Here is a 17251-nt window from a genome sequence, read left to right as displayed (position 1 = left end):
AAGGCGATTAAACTCTGTTGTGCATCTGCGGATGAAACTCTTTTTGGGAAGGTGTCTTTGTATTCAAATGTCTTTACAGTGCCCGTGTGACATAAGTATAACTACACCACAGAGCATAACAGACAACAGAGCTGGCCTGCATGGTAGAAGACAACTTCCTGTGTCATGACGGCGAAAAAAAAAAAATGAGGAAAAGGGTGACAAAAGTCGCACATACCAGTCAGGAAACGCTCCACAGTAGTATTTAACGGGCACGTGTAGATATGGTGCATCAGGTCACTGGCAGGAACCATATGCTCTGCCGAAAATGGACAGTGCCTCAAGTCTTTTTCAGGATATGACTGCAAAAGAAAATACAAAAAGCCAAGAATGCCAACAGTTGAAGACATCATTACCAGAATGTGCCCCCAAGGTGCACTGGGAATAGCAGGAATGTGTGAATATTGAAATTTCCGAGTACATTTTAAATACGAATTTGAGGGGGAAAATTCCCTCAATTATTGAACCAAGTATCAAACACATCTCATGAAAAAATAATAAAATTCAAAAGTAGCAAATGCAGTCCATTCCATTTGTTTCAGAATTCGCATAGTATTCACAAATGAAATTATTCTAGACTTGCACAGAAGTGTATACCTACTGAAAAATCCAGTATAAATGTTATGCAAAATTTCGTATACCAGTTCTTTGTACAGCGTAACCCACTTGTAACGATACCAGATATAACAATATGTCTCTTATAACGATCAAATTTTTGAAATTTATCAGCTTTCCTATTGCCTATAAGTACAACGATTGATTATCGGCAGAATATCAGATACAATAGCTTTCTGGCCACCTGGAAGGCGTTTACCACGAAATACTAGGAGAAAAACAGAGAAACGCTACATATGCACAAGAAGGACCAACGTCAAGAAATCTGTGAGGGGTACAGTATGCGCTCAGGAAATGAGAGATACCATCACTGCAATCACTGCCTGTCACAGCGCAAAGGCTGTGGCCATCCCCTGAAGTGCACTCCTAGAAGATGGTGCCGACCAAAACGACAGCGCAATAGCTCTCGAAATGAAGGAGTAGATTCAACGGAATTTCTGGCATGTTTTCAATAGTGAAAGCCTCACGAAAAAATAAAGGCATTTGCACTCTACGATTTTAACCATCATCAAGGCTGGGGAAGTTCAGTGTCACTGGTTGCGTGCAAACATGACTGCCACCATAGTATGCAGTACTCAAAGCGATGCTCACAGCAATTATCAAGCTTCAGCTTCCGCTCCTGGAAGCGCAAATTGCTAACATTTTAAAGCATGCTGAAGTTATTTCACGGTTATTGGTGTATAATGTTATTAATGTATCCGCTTGACGATGATTTGCGTTGTTGAACAAGATTCACTCATCGTTGGTAAGTAGGCAACAAAGACCGCATGCATGGGAAAATATATGGGTGCTCTTTTGTTTTTCTGCCAGTACAGATACAATGATAATCAGTTATAACGATCAGTTATTATGGTTTTCTCAGCATCGTTACAAGTGAATTGCACTGTACAGGTAAGACTTACAGGAAACCAGGTGCAGCTGTCATATCGCTGCTAAATACAGCAAGCTTTCGTCAATTCGGCCTTCAAGCTACCAAAAACGATTGTCAGATTAACCGAAAGCTCAAAATATCGAATGGAGCTAAAAGAACTGCAGAAAACCATGTGCATCATAGTAGTTTTGTCTGATGAACACCTCTACGATGTATGTCTGCATTCTAAAATAAAAGCGAGGAGCGTTTTTTTTCCTGTTTTTGCAGCGAGCGCAATGCTTCGCTTTGTGCACACTGTCAGGAAGGCACTCTTCACAAAAGGCAAGGTAAAGTCTTTGTCAAAAGTGTAGAGCCCAGTGGGTCAGCTCCTGAGCCACTTCGTGCGGCTTGTAATGCATTTCCAGCGTTCCGAATCTCCTGATAATAATAATAATAATAATGGTTTACAGGAAGGGAAAGGCGCAGTATCTGTCACACTTGTAGCTGTGGACACCTGAACCGCGCCGTAAGGGAAGGGAGGAAGGTGGGAGTGAAAGTGGATAGAGAGAAAGAGGAGCCTAAAATCATTTTCTGTCCTACCCTCTCCAATGGGAAGGGCCTCCACTAATGCTAAATCAGCGCCACTACAAGGCTGAGAAGCAGACCCCCTGGGCTCTACACTTTTTACAAAAGCTGTACTTCTACACAAAATGGCCCCGCCACATTTTGAGAATGCTTCATTGCACAGCCTACACGATGAAGCGCACAGTGCGAGGAATCTGCGGTGAACCCAAAAATTTTCGGCGTATACAGTCATTTTCAAATACCGTATTTGCTCGCATAATGCTCGCACCTGCGTAATGCTCGCACCCTCAATACTGGGCATCAAAAATTGGAATTTCTTTTTCCTCGCATAATCATCGCACCACCAATTTTACCACCACAAGAGTTGTCTGCTAGTAAACAAGCTCAATCTTTCGAGCGCTACTGAACCTAGCTGGCCTCGTTGTGTGCACCTGCTACCAGGCGGCGATAGCGTGCTCGCGTAGATCATCATCATCGGTTATGCTCGTCTTTTCTCTCTTTTTTTTTACCTCCATGATGCTTGTGTAGTAGTCGCCATTTTGCGAGGTGTCTCCCGAGGTGTCTCCCGAGGTGTCTCCGCATCTCGTCATTGTTCCTTCGTTCCGTCCGTGTTGCTTGCTTTGTTCCACCGCCTACCGTGTTCTTGGTGCCACATCGCGGTGGGGCGGTACGCAAGTTATACAGGTACTTTTAAGCTGAAAGCTTTCTAGTACAAGCTACAGCATGGCAACCGCACTGCCAGCAGGCACTTCGGTGTCAACGAGTTCTGCGTAGCACGGAGACAGCGATTGCAGTGTCGACACGGACTCGGATCGACACGGACTCGGATCAAGTCTCTGATCAAGAGTAGAACCGTATGGTCCGCTGCGAACATTGTACCATGAAACACGGGGAGTGATGATAAGGCTGCGTGCGGCAAATAAAGTGCTTTAGCAATTTGTGCTTTTGGCGACCTTGTACTTTTATAATAAGGGTAAGTTTTGCTTGAAAGAAAATTTACTATAGCTGACCTACGAATCCCAATTCACACCTATTTAAATTTGCTTTTAGCGCTCCAAAACATTTGCTCGAAAATTTTCCCCGCATAATTATCGCACCCCACAACTTAGCACCAATTTTCCGCGAAAAAAAGTGGCAGCATTATGTGAGTAAATACGTATTTGAAATTTTCTAATACAAATCGAATAACAAACATGTCCGATTTGCATTCGAAATTTGGAATACCCTCGCACTTTTAATGAATGGTGAAATGAACAGCACATCAATTTTCTTGCAAGAAAACACAGTTTTCACTTGTGCAATGCAAAGCAAGATTCAACTGAGCGCTGAAAAACTTCCACTGATGCTCCAAGCTGGCACTACCCAGCACGACTAATAAAGGCACAAAAGGTTACTAGTATTAGTATGCACTGCCCCTATGTGGTGAAAAAAAAACGCCCCGTACACAACAGCAGCAGCATCCCTTACTACGTTCAGTGCAACTTTTTAATAATTGATTGTGGCATTTTGAGCTAAAAATAGGGCTTCTAGGTTCAGGATGAACACTTTAATAAGCTTCCAGCCATTCCCATTATCATAGCATTAAGGGCACACCAGCTCTCAAATTACGCCATAAAAAGAGAACAAAGCCATGTGACTTGGACAAATGATCGCCACGTGCGCACGACAGACACATGTGTCCGGCACTTACGTGGGGAACACCACTGACGGCAGAGGGGGGCCCGGAATCTTGCTGCTGTTGTGTGGGAGACCTACGCCCTTCTAGCCTCACGGTAGAGTCATGTTCATGCCACTAGAGAAAGCAAAACTACTTTCAATGTTCCAAGTTCGAACCCCGCAAGGCAAGCAAACTTCACTGAAAAGCTCAACGTAACATTTGCGCATTCTTCCGCTCTTGTTACTATCAGGAAGCCCTGCTCATGTGATTAAATGGAGATTACATGAACCATTTTATATTGCTAACAAGGAGGCACCACAGATGAAAGCATGCGATAAAGGTTAATGCAGTCATTAACTCTATATGCCACTGTTAATGCCCTTTCCATGCAAAGAATTCACATGGTTTCTTGCAACCACACAAATGCCTTACATCAGCAACGCTAAAGTCAAAATCAAATTTCAACCCCACCAAACACATTTAAAACACATTTTCACACCTGATCTCACTTAGTTGTCAAATGCCAACAAATGTCAGTGACAGCTATCAAGCCTGACAAATCACATCTCCAACTTGCAAGACCTAGCAAGATGCTATGCTGGGAACAATCTTTGCTATCTCCAGGGGCAAGAATGGCCAAGAGCATTTCGGAGCAAGCTTTGTAGCCAGTAAAGACAATCTGGAACCACTTCCTCGTGCTCTGGAGCAGGAGCCCAGCACTGAAAAACAGGAATACCCACACTGACAAATTTTTCAGATGGCCAATTTTTCAGACCTGCCTGATTATTCAGACTTTGGCATGGCACCATCGCGCACTCCATGGAGTTAATGTATAGCACCGACCAAAGTTTCGGAAGTTTTGAGACTTTTGTCGCTCAATTTTCCGGCTTTTTCTCTCGATCACAGGTCAAAAGCTATGAAAAATGGCCACAAGGTCTCTGCCATTTTGTTTTTCTGCAACCTCGAACCCACATTGCATGCATTCTCGATAGCAGGTACTGCAAGATGCTGCATGCTCCCACAAGATGCACCTTGCTGCAAGTTGCCACATGCCCATCAGGTCTCATTCTCACGGTCAGTTTTTCCCTCGCCCCTTTGCCTCCGTGTGCAGGCATATGACGGAGGTGGGTCGGCAATGGAGCTGTGCCCCACGGAAGACATGCCAGTCAGCATGGCCATGCTCCTGCCACGTGACCATACGTCACGGCTTGCATGTATACTTTACCTCACCACATCTTTGCAGCACTGCAGAATATAACAGCAGCCGCTCACAAGGGATCATTAAACGTGCTCCTGCGCACCGCGTAGTCAACTCGCAACGTGTGCAGATATGGTTGTAAAAGAGTATAAATAGATCTATCTACACGCCAAATCATGAGAAAACGTTCGCAAGCCTTGCATTAGCCTTTTGAGTAACGTTACGATGTTTGTGAAATCCAGAACCTAAAAATTGTCTCACGTGAAAAGTTGCGCAGAACCCACTATGAGAGCTAAACATTACATTCTCCAACAGAACCGAACCTGGCATTACTAAGATGTGTGTCAGACAGATTTAAAAGCTGAACTCTGGTTTGCAGAGAGAACTGCAGTGCACCTGTTACAAGCGAAATTTTTCTACGGCTTGTGTGGTCCACGAACTATCAAGATCACAAAGAGCAGCTAAGAAGGACAATCCTTACCTTTCGGCACTTGTTGATGTGTATCTGAAGCCGACCTTTCTTCACCTGATGAGCTGGATTGTATGGGCAAGTTACAAGAGGGTCACGACGCTCCGTGTATGTTGCCATGATCTTCGTGTGGTGAAGCCTCTGTAAAACGCAGAAAGCAGGTCGAAGCCTGTGAGGGCCAGTAAAATAATCACACGGTACAGCGCAACATTTAACCACCTGTAACTTCATAGTGTTTTAACGATAAAGACGAGTGTATCATTTTTATGACTGAAACACGCATCATACTATTGTACTGACAACTACATGCTTGACCCCGAAACAAAAGAACTTTGGTCCATGTTATCAAGAAAAAGGGTAAGCACTCCCACATACACAGCTCACGTGAAAGAGCTAAATGGCCGTGTTGCTCCATTCGGAAGCCGAGAGCACCAGTATGTATGCTAATGGCAACATAGACGTATGCTTCTGAAATGCCATGTGAAATTAAAACCAAAATTTATATCTGGTTTGGTTTATGGGGTTTAAGGTCCCAAAGTGACTCCGGCTATGAGGCGCTGTAGTGGAGGTCTCTGGAAATTTCGAACTGGGTTTCTTTAACATGCACGACTGGTGGTGGTCAAGATAGCTAGATGACCAGTGGAATATAAATATTGTTACGGGAATGTACTTAATGTAACAGCACTGCGATGGGCTGAACTCGACGCTGAGACTTCAGTAGCCGTGAGTGTCCACTCTGTCAGCGTCGTCCTCTTTCTCAACGCTTTGTCGTGCCCTTGTTCCTCGGTCGTCGTCTTCGTCAGTGAGCACATCACTTTGGTCCCGCGTTTCCAAGTAACACTACCCCCCTCGGCAAAAGGCAACGTCCCGGTGCGTATTAGGCGTGTGATGTGGAGGGGGAGTAATATGGCTTTAGGCGGGCGACATGTACGATTTAGTGAGTGTAGCAGTCTGTGACTTTGGATGGAGCGGTGAAATCTCATAGGTCACGTCGGTCACTGGGCGTAGTACACGGTAAGGACCTGTGTAGTGGGGCAGAAGTTTTTGACACAACCCCACATGACGGCACGGAAGCCAGAGCAACACCAGAGATCCGGGAGGATAGTGCACATCGCGGTGGTGAGCGTCGTAGCGGCGTTTTTGAGCTTCTTGAGAGATGGTGAGATTGTGACGAGCAATCTGGCGAGCAGCGTCGGCTCGGGCGATGGTATCGCGGGCATAGGTTGTGACGGGGCCAGCGGCGGGAAGCAAAGTGTCGAAGGGCAGTAAGGGGTCTCTTCCAAAGAGAAGATAGAATGGAGAGTACCCAGCAGTGTCATGACGTGAAGAGTTATATGCAAAGGTGACAAATGGCAGACTAATATCCCAGTCGCGATGACTGTCGGATACGTACATTGCGAGCATGTCAGTGAGTGTGCGGTTAAGACGCTCCGTAAGGCCGTTCGTCTGAGGGTGATACGCAGTGGTGAACTTGTGCCGAACGGAGCAAGAACGAAGTATTTCCTCAACAACTCGGGAAAGGAAACAGCGGCCACGGTCGGTAAGTAGTTGACGGGGAGCACCATGGTGTAGTATGACGTTGTAGAAAAGGAAGTCAGCAACGTCTGTAGCGCAGCTGGTTGGAATGGCGCAAGTGATCACGTACCGCGTGGCATAATCGATGGCCACAGCGATCCATTTGTTTCCCGACAAGGACTCGGGGAAGGGCCCTAGGAGGTCAAGGCCAACACGAGAAAATGGCTCAGTCGGGATAGCAATCGGCTGCAGGTGTCCAGGTGGTAGCACAGGGGGTTTCTTCCGGCATTGACAGAGATCGAAAGCGGCTACATAACGTTGGACAGAGCGGTAGAGTCCAGGCCAGAAGAAACACCGGCGCACGCGGTCGTATGTGCGTGAGAGGCCAAGATGACCAGCTGTAGGGGCGTCGTGCATTTGTTCGAGAACGGCAGAGCGTAGGCGTTGGGGAATGACCAGCAAGTGCTTAGCGCCATCAGGTCGCATGTTGCGGTGGTATGGCGTATTCCCATGAAGGAAGAACAGGGCTAGGAAAGAGTCACGGCTGTGTGTGCGGAGGCGGTCGATAAGAGAACTGAGGGTTGAGTCCAACCGCTGTTCGTCGGCTATGTGGGAAAAGTCCAATATAGAGAAGACACAGAGATCCGACTCATGGTCAGTAGAGGAAGGGGGATCGACGGGATAACGGGACAGACAGTCTGCATCCTGGTGAAGCTGACCGGATTTGTATACAACGGAAAAGGTATACTCCTGCAAGCGCAGTGCCCAGCGGCCGAGGCGGCCAGCAGGATCCTTGAGGGAAGAGAGCCAACATAAGGCGTGGTGATCGGTAATTACAGTGAAGGGTCGGCCAAACAAGTAGGGTCTGAATTTTCCAACGGCCCAAACGAGAGCCAGGCACTCCCGTTCCGTAATAGAATAGTTCTGTTCTGCTGATGACAGGAGACGACTGGTGTAGGCAATAACGCAATGTTGGCCGCGTTGTCGCTGTGCAAGAATGGCACCAATCCCGTGGCCACTGGCGTCGGTGCGAAGCTTCGTCGCGGCAGACAGGTTGAAATGGGCCAACACAGGAGGATTGGTGAGAATAGCGATGAGGGTGGAGAATGCGTTAGCGTGCTCTGGTCCCCATGAGAAAGGAACGCCTTTCTTCAGCAGATTGGCGAGAGGACGAGCAACAGCGGCAAAGTTTGGGACGAACCGGCGAAAATAAGAACACAGTCCTATACAGCTGCTGACATCACGGAGTGAACGGGGACATGGAAACGCACTGACAGCGCGAACTTTGTCGGGATCGGGTTGCATGCCGGTGGAATTCACCAAATGGCCAAGCATTTTAAGTTCGCGGCGACCAAAACTGCCCTTCTTTGAGTTCAGTTGAAGTCCGGCACGGCGGAAAAGTGCCAAGATGGAAGAAAGGCGACGAAGATGGCTTTCGAACGAGGGCGAGAAGACAATCACGTCATCCAAGTAACATAGACAAGTCGTCCATTTGAAGCCGCGGAGTAAGGAGTCCATCATTCGTTCAAACGTAGCAGGGGCGTTGCAAAGTCCAAAAGGCATAACCTTAAATTGGTAAAGTCCATTGGGTGTGACAAAAGCTGTCTTCTCGCGGTCTTGTTCGTCAACAGAGCTCTGCCAGTAGCCGCTACGAAGGTCGATGGAGGAAAAGTAGCGGGCTCCATGTAAACAGTCCAAGGCATCGTCTATTCGCGGCAGCGAGTAAACATCTTTCCTTGTAATCTTGTTCACATGCCGATAGTCGACACAAAAGAGCCAACTGTTGTCTTTCTTTCTAACGAGCACGACAGGAGATGCCCAGGGGCTGTTCGAAGGTTCGATGATATCGTTGCCCAACATCTTGTCAACCTCCTGCTGGATGACTTGGCGCTCAGAAAGGGACACACGATAAGGCCTCCGATGTACAGGCTTTGCATCGCCGGTGTCAATGCGGTGAGTCACAACTGATGTTTGGCCCAGAGAACCGGCAGCAAAGTCAAAAATGTCGGAGAAGGATAGCAAAAGGTTGTGCAGGTCCTGAGCGTGTTCGGGGCTGAGGTCAGAGGCAATCATTGCGGAAATAGGGTCGGTAATTGTGGTGGAGAGTATGGGTGTTGGAAGGACGCTTGAATGTGGGCCAGGAGTGAGTGCACAAATGGTGCAGTCTGTGAGAGGGGACAAGGTAGCAAGGGATATTCCTTCGGGGAGAACTTGGGGTGACAGACTGAAGTTCAGGATAGGAAGGTAGGTGCTGTTCTGTGTAACGCGTACGATGAGATGAGGAAGAACGACGTTGCGGTCAAGAAAGACCTCGGTGATAGGGCAAGCAAGATAGTCACCGTCGGGCACAGGCGGGAAAGGTGACAGAGGTAGGTAAACAGCAGAGTCAGGGGGCAGGCGAGCGAACTCAGTGGAGCGAAGGCGGGGTGCAGATGGAGAATGTTCTGAGCAGACAGGTAGGTCCAAACGAAGAAGGCCGCTGGAGCAGTCGATAAGGGCAGAGTGGGCCGTTAAAAAGTCAAGGCCGAGGATCACATTGTGAGGGCAGTGGTTGAGGACGGTGAACAAAACAGGGATGTGATGACCGGCAAGGGTGACTCGGGCAGTGCGCTGCCCAGTGACGGCAGCAGTACTGCCATCGGCAACACGAACGGTGGGCAAAGCGGCGAGGGTCTGTACTTTCTTGAGGCGGCGGCAAAACGATGAGCTCTTGATCGAGACTTGGGCACCAGTGTCAATGAGGGCAGAGACGGGAACACCATCCTCGAACAGGGAGAGGAGGTTACAGGGCGAAGAAATGGGCAGTAGAGGATTTCCAGGTTGGGGTACCAATGCAGCGTCACCTCCGAGAGCTGCATTCCGTGAAGCAGCAGGCACAGGACGGCGAGGAACTGCAGCTAGGAAGAGGTGAACGGGAACGGCGGGCTGGCGGGGAAGGAGAGCGACTGGACACAGGATGAGGCGGAGTGGTATCGGTGCGGGGTGGCTCACAACGAGGCGTGAAACGGCGGTGACCGTAATCGGAGTAGCAGTCGACGTAAGGAAAACGTCGAGGTGATGTCCAGCGGCTGCGGCAGTGGCGAGAGATGTGGCCAATACGCGAGCACTTGAAACAGATCGGCCTGTCGTCAGGGGCGCGCCACTGACCAGGATTGCGGTATCGGTAGCGTGGTGTGTAGGTGTTGCGGGGTGCAGCGGTGGCGACCATGGGAGGGACGGGGCTCGAACTGTGGTGTTCCACGGTGTGGCTATAGGGGACGCCCAAGTTAACAACCTCTTGACGAACGACGGCTTGAATGAGGGATATCGTCGCTAGGTTGCTGTCCGAGGAAAGAGGGTTGGATGGAGTAGGAGCGAGCGCTTCCAGTTCACGACGCACGATGCGTGTCACATTTTCAGTGTTGGAAGGTTGCCTTAGGGTCGGCAGATCCTCGCACGTGGAGGTAGGGGCAGTGTTGGGGAGCCGATCGAAGCGATGTGCAATGCGTCTGTGTTTGGCCTGCTCGAAATGTCGACAAACCTACAAAACGGAGTCAACCGTAGCACAGTCCCGACAGAGTAGAAGATTGAAGGCATCGTCGGCTATGCCTTTGAGGATGTGCCCCACCTTATCAGGTTCTGGCATGTCTTTATCAACTTTTCGGCAGAGGGCCAGAACGTCTTGTATATACGTAATATAAGGCTCGGTAGATGTCTGGGCACGTTTGGCGAGGTCCCTCTTGGCGGCGAGTTGACGGCCAACCGGTTTTCCGAACAGGTCACGGAGTTTTTGTTTGCAAATATCCCAGGAGGGTATTTCTGCTTCATGCGTTTCGAACCAAACGCGTGCCGTGCCAGTAAGGTAGAAGATGACATTGGCCAGCATCAGCGTGGCATCCCACCTGTTGTGCTGGCTAACACGCTCATAAAGCGAAAGCCAGTCCTTGACATCGACCTCATCTGTACCGCAAAATGGGCCAGGGTCACGGGGGTGGGCTACGACGACAGTTGGAGTTGCGGAGGTAGATGGAGCCACGTCGGTTGTCATCGTGACGGTTCCGAGGTGACGGCCACTGCGGAGATCCAGCGTCGGATTGTGTCGAACTCGCGACCTCCACCAAGATGTTACGGGGATGTACTTAATGTAACAGCACTGCGATGGGCTGAACTCGACGCTGAGACTTCAGTAGTCGTGCAGTGTCCACTCTGTCAGCGTCGTCCTCTTTCTGAACGCTTTGTCGTGCCCGTGTTCCTCGGTCGTCGTCTTCGTCAGTGAGCACATCACTTTGGTCCCGCGTTTCCAGGTAACAATATTTTTATGCCCTTTTTAAATGTATACAGATTAAACATTTATACCGACCTTAATAACTGAACATGCAAAGTATTTTTCCATTTAAAGAACATGGACAGAAAATGCCCAATTAAGGTCATGTGCACTATACAACAGGTAATTGTGCTCCTACACGCTTCTCACCCCTGTGCATTAAAAAGAAGATTGTACTCCCACTGTCGCCCTAGGGGGCAAGAACACAATTACCTATTACAGTGCCCACGTTAATAACTGGGCTGGGTTGCCCATAACTTTCACAGTGCTTCAAACACCTGATCAGAAAGAGTATTATGTGAGTGCAAAGTCATATTAGAGCCCTATGCGAGCTTCAATCTAAGGCCCAAGCCCAGCCCTAACCCAAGGTCCAAAGCCCAAACCCAACTTAGGCTCGACCTATGCCCGCTAAATTATCACTGTACTGAACATGGCCCAAACCAATGAAGGCAAGCCCCGGCCCGCACCCGACCCGTTCTCGCAGTAATGCATGAGGTAGATTGCGAGAAAGTAGACTCCTACAGGTGCAACACAAATAAAGAACTGGCTGACTAAAAAGCTCGAATTGCAGTATCGATTGAGTATATATATTTTTTCCTGAACTTAAAACAAAGTGATAACAAGCGTGTTCACAAGGTAGGATTCTTGAACAGCGAACTCTTAAGACAGAAAGGAATAAAAGAGGAACTCAAAACTTACAAATGAAAAAGGTTGCATGCACGCACAATAAGCTACTTCTCTTAGGGTTCCAGGGGGCATTTCTGGAGAAACCAGTGAGTCAACGACAACTACATGACGCTCTCCAAAGCGTGATTTCGTGTTCTAGACATGCACAACGGTATAGTACATATGTGCAATAAAAGACTGCGTGATGTTGAATTGCTGGTATGAAGCCCCGAGGCACAAATCCAAACTGCTAGAGTAGCAGTGGGCGTTAATGAATTTTCGGACTGCTCTGTTGTTACTATGGGAAAGAGCAGGGACAGAGAGCAATGCCTGTCGCCTGTGTTCCTCACCTAGGTCCACACTTTTTATCCCTCCACAGCTTTAGGTGGCAACTGCCACTCCGTTCATGCTGATTGATATGTTAAGCCATAACTTAGCTCTACCATTGTTGCATTTTTGCGATGACTAAATATTAAAGAGTCTTCAGAGCCATTGGAATTACATATTTTTAGCCCGCATGATTTCATGGGCCCGAAACATGTTCAAACTATAGTCACCCTTCAATAGAAACAAAGCAAAAGGGCTGCATAAGTGTCAAAGCAACTCGGGATGTTAACAACACTTTAGTGAATGGCTCTGGATCATTTCGGTTTGGTTTGGTTTTGGGGTTTAACGTCCCAAAGCTACTCAGGCTATGAGAAACGCCGTAGTGCAGGACTCCAGAAATTTCGACCACCCAGGGTTCTTTAACGTGCACTGACATCGCGCAGCACACGGACGCCTAGCTTTTCGCCTCCATCGAAAAGCGGCCGCCGAGGCTGGGATTCGATCCCGCGTCCTTGGGCACAGTAGTCGAGCGCTCTAACCACTGCGCCACCCCGGCGGAATCATTTCAGTCACCTAGGCTTCATTAATGTGCACTGCCACTGCACAGTAAAGAGGTGCTGTGCATTGCTCAATCAAAACAAGGCCACAGTGGCCATGATCAAACCCTGGTACCCCAGCTCAGTAGCCGAGTGCCTGAAAAGGCAACTCCGGCGGTTTTTTTCATCATTTCAAGTTACTGATTGCATTATCTTCCTAGATGTATCCTAACTCCTATATAAAAACAGTATTTCAAGATCCCAAGTAGAACTATTTCTAAAACAAAAGAGCTGCAAATCAAATAAGAAACTTGTTTCCAGAAATGATGTTTCTCTTCACGAAACGGTGACGCCACACACAGTATTGGAAGAACACCCACATGGGCGTTGGATGGAGGAAACAAAGTCTGGAAATCATGACGCAGTACATAAAATGCCTGAGATAGCCTAATACATGCCTCTCAAATTTCATGATCACACGGGGAATGTCAGTTATGCAGGTATATGTTTGTGATGTCACGAGCACAGTATGGCCTGCAAATATCCTCTGAACGGAGGCCACGAGAACTGAAGACATTGAAATCGAGTTGCATGCGAATCAATTATTACAAGACACCAAAATTTGGGAGAATATGTTAGGGCGGAGAGAAAAATGAACAGTAAAATTTTTACTAGAATATGCGAAAATCGAAAAAGCCTCCGGAGTTGCCCTTTAGACAGGGGGCCAGCGGGCAATATAGTTTTAGCTCATCATTGTTGCTGCTGTAATGGCTATTCACTTACCAGTAATAAATCAAAAGCTGGGCATCAGCCTTTTATATTGAGCGCAAGCTCCACCACTGAAAGGAATGGTGCTAGCGGCGACCTAGGGGAGCAAGTGGGATCACGCAGTTCTGGATTGAATTTGTGTGTTTTAAAAGCTAAAAGTCGTGGTTTTCTCCGCAGTTTTTCTTGCCAACGGGTGCCAGCATCGCGCACTTCTACCTTGCATTGTCGCTGCCGTTACTGCTGTTTATTTAAGCTGTTGACATGGTCCTTTACTGCTCTTTATAAGTAAACCCGGCGCATGCTCAGATTTCTACCCAGAAAGTCAGCTGAAAGAAGCGGCTAAACAAGCTGCCAATACGTAAAGAAATGAGCGATAACTCTTGTGCGCGCTACATGCGATTCAGCGATGAAGATTTCATGTACTATAGGGAGTTGGAGAGTTCCGTGAGTTGCAAGCCGAAGGACTGGCACTAATTACAGTTTATGTTCTTGCATTCATCACTTGTGGAGCTAACTAAGTCTGATTTCTGGGTAATTACTCCCTTTTTATTGTCCTCTCAGCAGAAATACCTCTACTTAATGAGAGCTGTGCAAGCATAACTTCAAACTTTAATGACAGAAGAAGGGCAGATACCGGCGTGCTTATATATCTGCTGGTATCAGGAAGAAAACTGCATGTCAGTGCGTGAACCAATAGCAAAACACCAGGAGGAAATGAAGGCGTATCAATATGTGACAAAAGTATGGAAAATAACATGAAAAATATGCAAGCAACATGAACAAAAGTATGGAAAACAACATGAAAGAAAGTGTAGGACAGGTGAGAATGAATTAAAAACCATGTAAGGTGCGGCAAAGAGCAAAATGGCACGATATAAGATATACTCTCTTCTTCGTCGCGAGTACCTACCCTGAGCAAGGAATGTTCATCCGAAAGTGGGGAAGTGTCAATTTCTTCTCAATGAAGACACTGATACCCGAAACGAAAATCTCGCTGAACGATTCTGCCACCACACGCAGCAGTGCACATTACGACTTGTCATATGCAACTTCAGCAGTAATTGCAAATGACCGAGAAAGCAAATAACCATGTGTATCCTGACCTGCTAATGCAAGGGTAAAAAAACTACACGGAAAAACAAATACTTATCCGAAGCTCTAGTGGCAATGATCACCGTCGGTGTTCAAGAATAAATTACCTCTACACGGTTGCATAAAAAGAGTTCTTGTTGTCCCCAATGTACAACTTGCCTATTCAAGGCAGCACTGTCCGAAGTGCCTCTATCACCACCAGAGCTCCGTCCCTTTGGCAAAGAAATATTACTATCGAGCAAAGCAGCAATGTAGCGGTGTAGCACGGACCTCCGTGTATCCCGTTTGGCCCAAGTTTCGCTATCAGTCATGCTCAATGTTACTAGAACAAATGTGCAGCAAAGTTCAAATCGTTAGTAGTCTAAGCGAGCCACACAAGAAGGATACCAGGTGCAGGCATGCCCAGCCATTCTAAATTGTAAACTTTCTCTTGCATTTGCTGGCAACATACGTGTAGCAAGTTTAAAGAAAGCTACGATTTATACTAACAGCTTTCCTACGCTATTTTGCCATAAAAGATGCAGTAAAACCACAACGCGACACAATGCCTCCCTAATTAAAAAAATGGGGACATCCTTGTGCAGCCAGCCAAGATATCTGGAAAGCAGCTCAATGTAGAATATTAGTTTTAAAGCAAATCAAGCCACACACTGTAGACATCATGTGAAATCTCACACAATATGCAACCCTTGACTGCTTATAGAGATCATCACCAAAACCCTTGAAAATTTTACAGACACGGGTAGATAACGGCAAAACCTGAAAACGCACTGTCACAAGCATGTGCTTTGTCGTCCAAAACTCGGGTGAACCACACTTATGATGGTTGTGAAAAAAAAAAAAAAAATGACAATGCCGCGGTCCTGGGCAATAATGGCAACAAGTCGACATTTCCACGCCAGGACCCAATACTCAGCGCTTAAGGCCCGCATGGCCACTTTGACGCGCGTTGTCGACGCCGAGCTCGGACTCGGATGGTAGTAAACATCTCAGCCACTCTGTGCAACGCTAACTTGACGTGCCATTCCGTGTTGGCCGTGCATAAAAACAGCCCGCGCGAAATTAGTGACGGCGTGATTATGACAAACCATGTAAGCAAGAAAACAAGTAGCAAGGCAACACGACACTCAATGCAACCGGAACGCTACCAGGATTTCTAGAGAGCGCCCTGAAACCTACTCGACAACGCGCGCAAGCAGCAACGTAAAAGGCCGTTGCTCTTTTCCTTTTTGGCCGCTGGTTTACACACGGCACACCGAAACCCCTGAATGCGGTCTTGCGCTAAAGAGGAACAGTGCAAGAGAATAAGCGCAAGGGCGCAAAACGCTGGCTGACGACAGGTGTTTCGTCTGTCTGCCTTATGCGTCGCTGCTAATTAGCCAAAGGGGCAACGAGTTAGCGTTGACTGCGGCCCTATGGAATACCAAATGGGGTCTCTTAAGTCCATTATCCTCGTTCACTGACAGAGCTGCAACCTGAAGGGGAAAACTGCATAAAGGATTCCGACGTGATGACAGTGCCTGTTTTGACAGTCCACACGGTACCGTACTAGCTTGACAAGCTGCGAAAACGCAGGCAAAATGAGAAACAAACTACCGCTTACGGTTGCAAGACAGCTTCCACTGCAAGACGCGCCTAGCTTGCGAAACACACGAACACCAACCGCGTCCCCGCCTTGTCCGTGGCTCGTGCAGTTCCAAAGAGGTTGCGTAAAATTGTTAAACCGTTGGCTTGAGATCTACCTTGGCTTGGCTGGACGCAGCTACGGCTGAATTTGGTTGGCTGGCTTGGCTGGACGCGGCTATGGCTGAATTTGGCTGGCTGTGACGATGACCAAGGCCGTGCAGCAAGACTCCCGACAAAATGCCATAAATCTCATTGAGGATTTTTTCAACAAACAGGCCGATCCCTCAACCTCACCAAAACATGCTATGTCCCTGTGGGCAATAAGCATAGAGTTTCTTACTCTTACCTAGAGGGAAAGCTGTGCTGCCATCTATGGGAGTTTACATGGAGTTTCCAGACAGCCAGTTCAGCCACCATGGGCGCTCAAAGCATCATGGGCCGGTGAGCTACCGAGTGCAGAACTACAACTTTTGGCCAAAACTAATGCAAAGATAAACGTTGTTCTACCGTAAATAATGTCCTAAGATTGAATATTGTGACTATAAATTACAAAAAGAGAGAGAAACAGAATGCCAGTGTGAGATTTATCCAATATAAGCGATGGTCCTTTCTCCTATTGGCTTAGTTTTGAGCAGCACAAATACCAATATTTCGCACTTAATAGGCAAATTTTGAAATAAAAAAACGTTACAAAATATTTATGGTTGTGCAATCACTGAAAGAAGTTTTTAGTGGCATTTCGGGAAACAGAAACCATTTATTGGCGACGTCTGCTTTTGCGCCTTCGCTACTATGGCTTTCGCGGTCTATGTACGCACCTTCAAATGATGATGATGACGAAAAAGAAACGTCGCAGTAACGCCACTCCACGTACCCGAGAAAAACCGACTGTCCCGCAACAAGTAGACACCGGCCCATGATTCTTAGCGCGCCCATGGTGGCTGAAGTGCAGCGCCCTCAGCTTTCCCTCTAGTTAGTGTAAGGAACTCTATGGCAAAAAGGCCT

The 17251-nt window shown here is 47.5% G+C and overlaps 1 protein-coding gene across 4 annotated transcripts in view; it reads right to left on the bottom strand.

Moving 5' to 3' along the window:
- Window positions 1-16381, bottom strand: part of LOC146191992 (uncharacterized) — a 77107-nt gene extending 60726 nt beyond the window's left edge. For 3 of the 4 annotated variants that reach the window (XR_014706745.1, XM_084602368.1, XM_084602369.1), the window contains exons 1-4: window positions 16224-16381; window positions 5426-5554; window positions 3780-3881; window positions 218-341 (exon numbers count right to left, since the gene is read on the bottom strand). Coding sequence is in view for 3 of the 4 variants with exons in the window: in XM_084602368.1 (XP_084458494.1) it covers window positions 218-341; window positions 3780-3881; window positions 5426-5533 (334 nt within the window). In the remaining variant the exon portion in view is untranslated. The remainder of the gene's footprint in view (window positions 1-217; window positions 342-3779; window positions 3882-5425; window positions 5555-16223) is intronic. The other variant, XM_084602370.1, reaches the window with a different exon arrangement.
- Window positions 16382-17251: the final 870 nt, after the last annotated feature.

This window comes from Amblyomma maculatum, chromosome 4 (genome assembly GCF_055883805.1).
Source record: "Amblyomma maculatum isolate TAMU_Amacu chromosome 4, ASM5588380v1, whole genome shotgun sequence".
Taxonomy (NCBI): domain Eukaryota; kingdom Metazoa; phylum Arthropoda; class Arachnida; order Ixodida; family Ixodidae; genus Amblyomma; species Amblyomma maculatum.
This window is presented reverse-complemented; position numbering and strand designations above follow the sequence as displayed.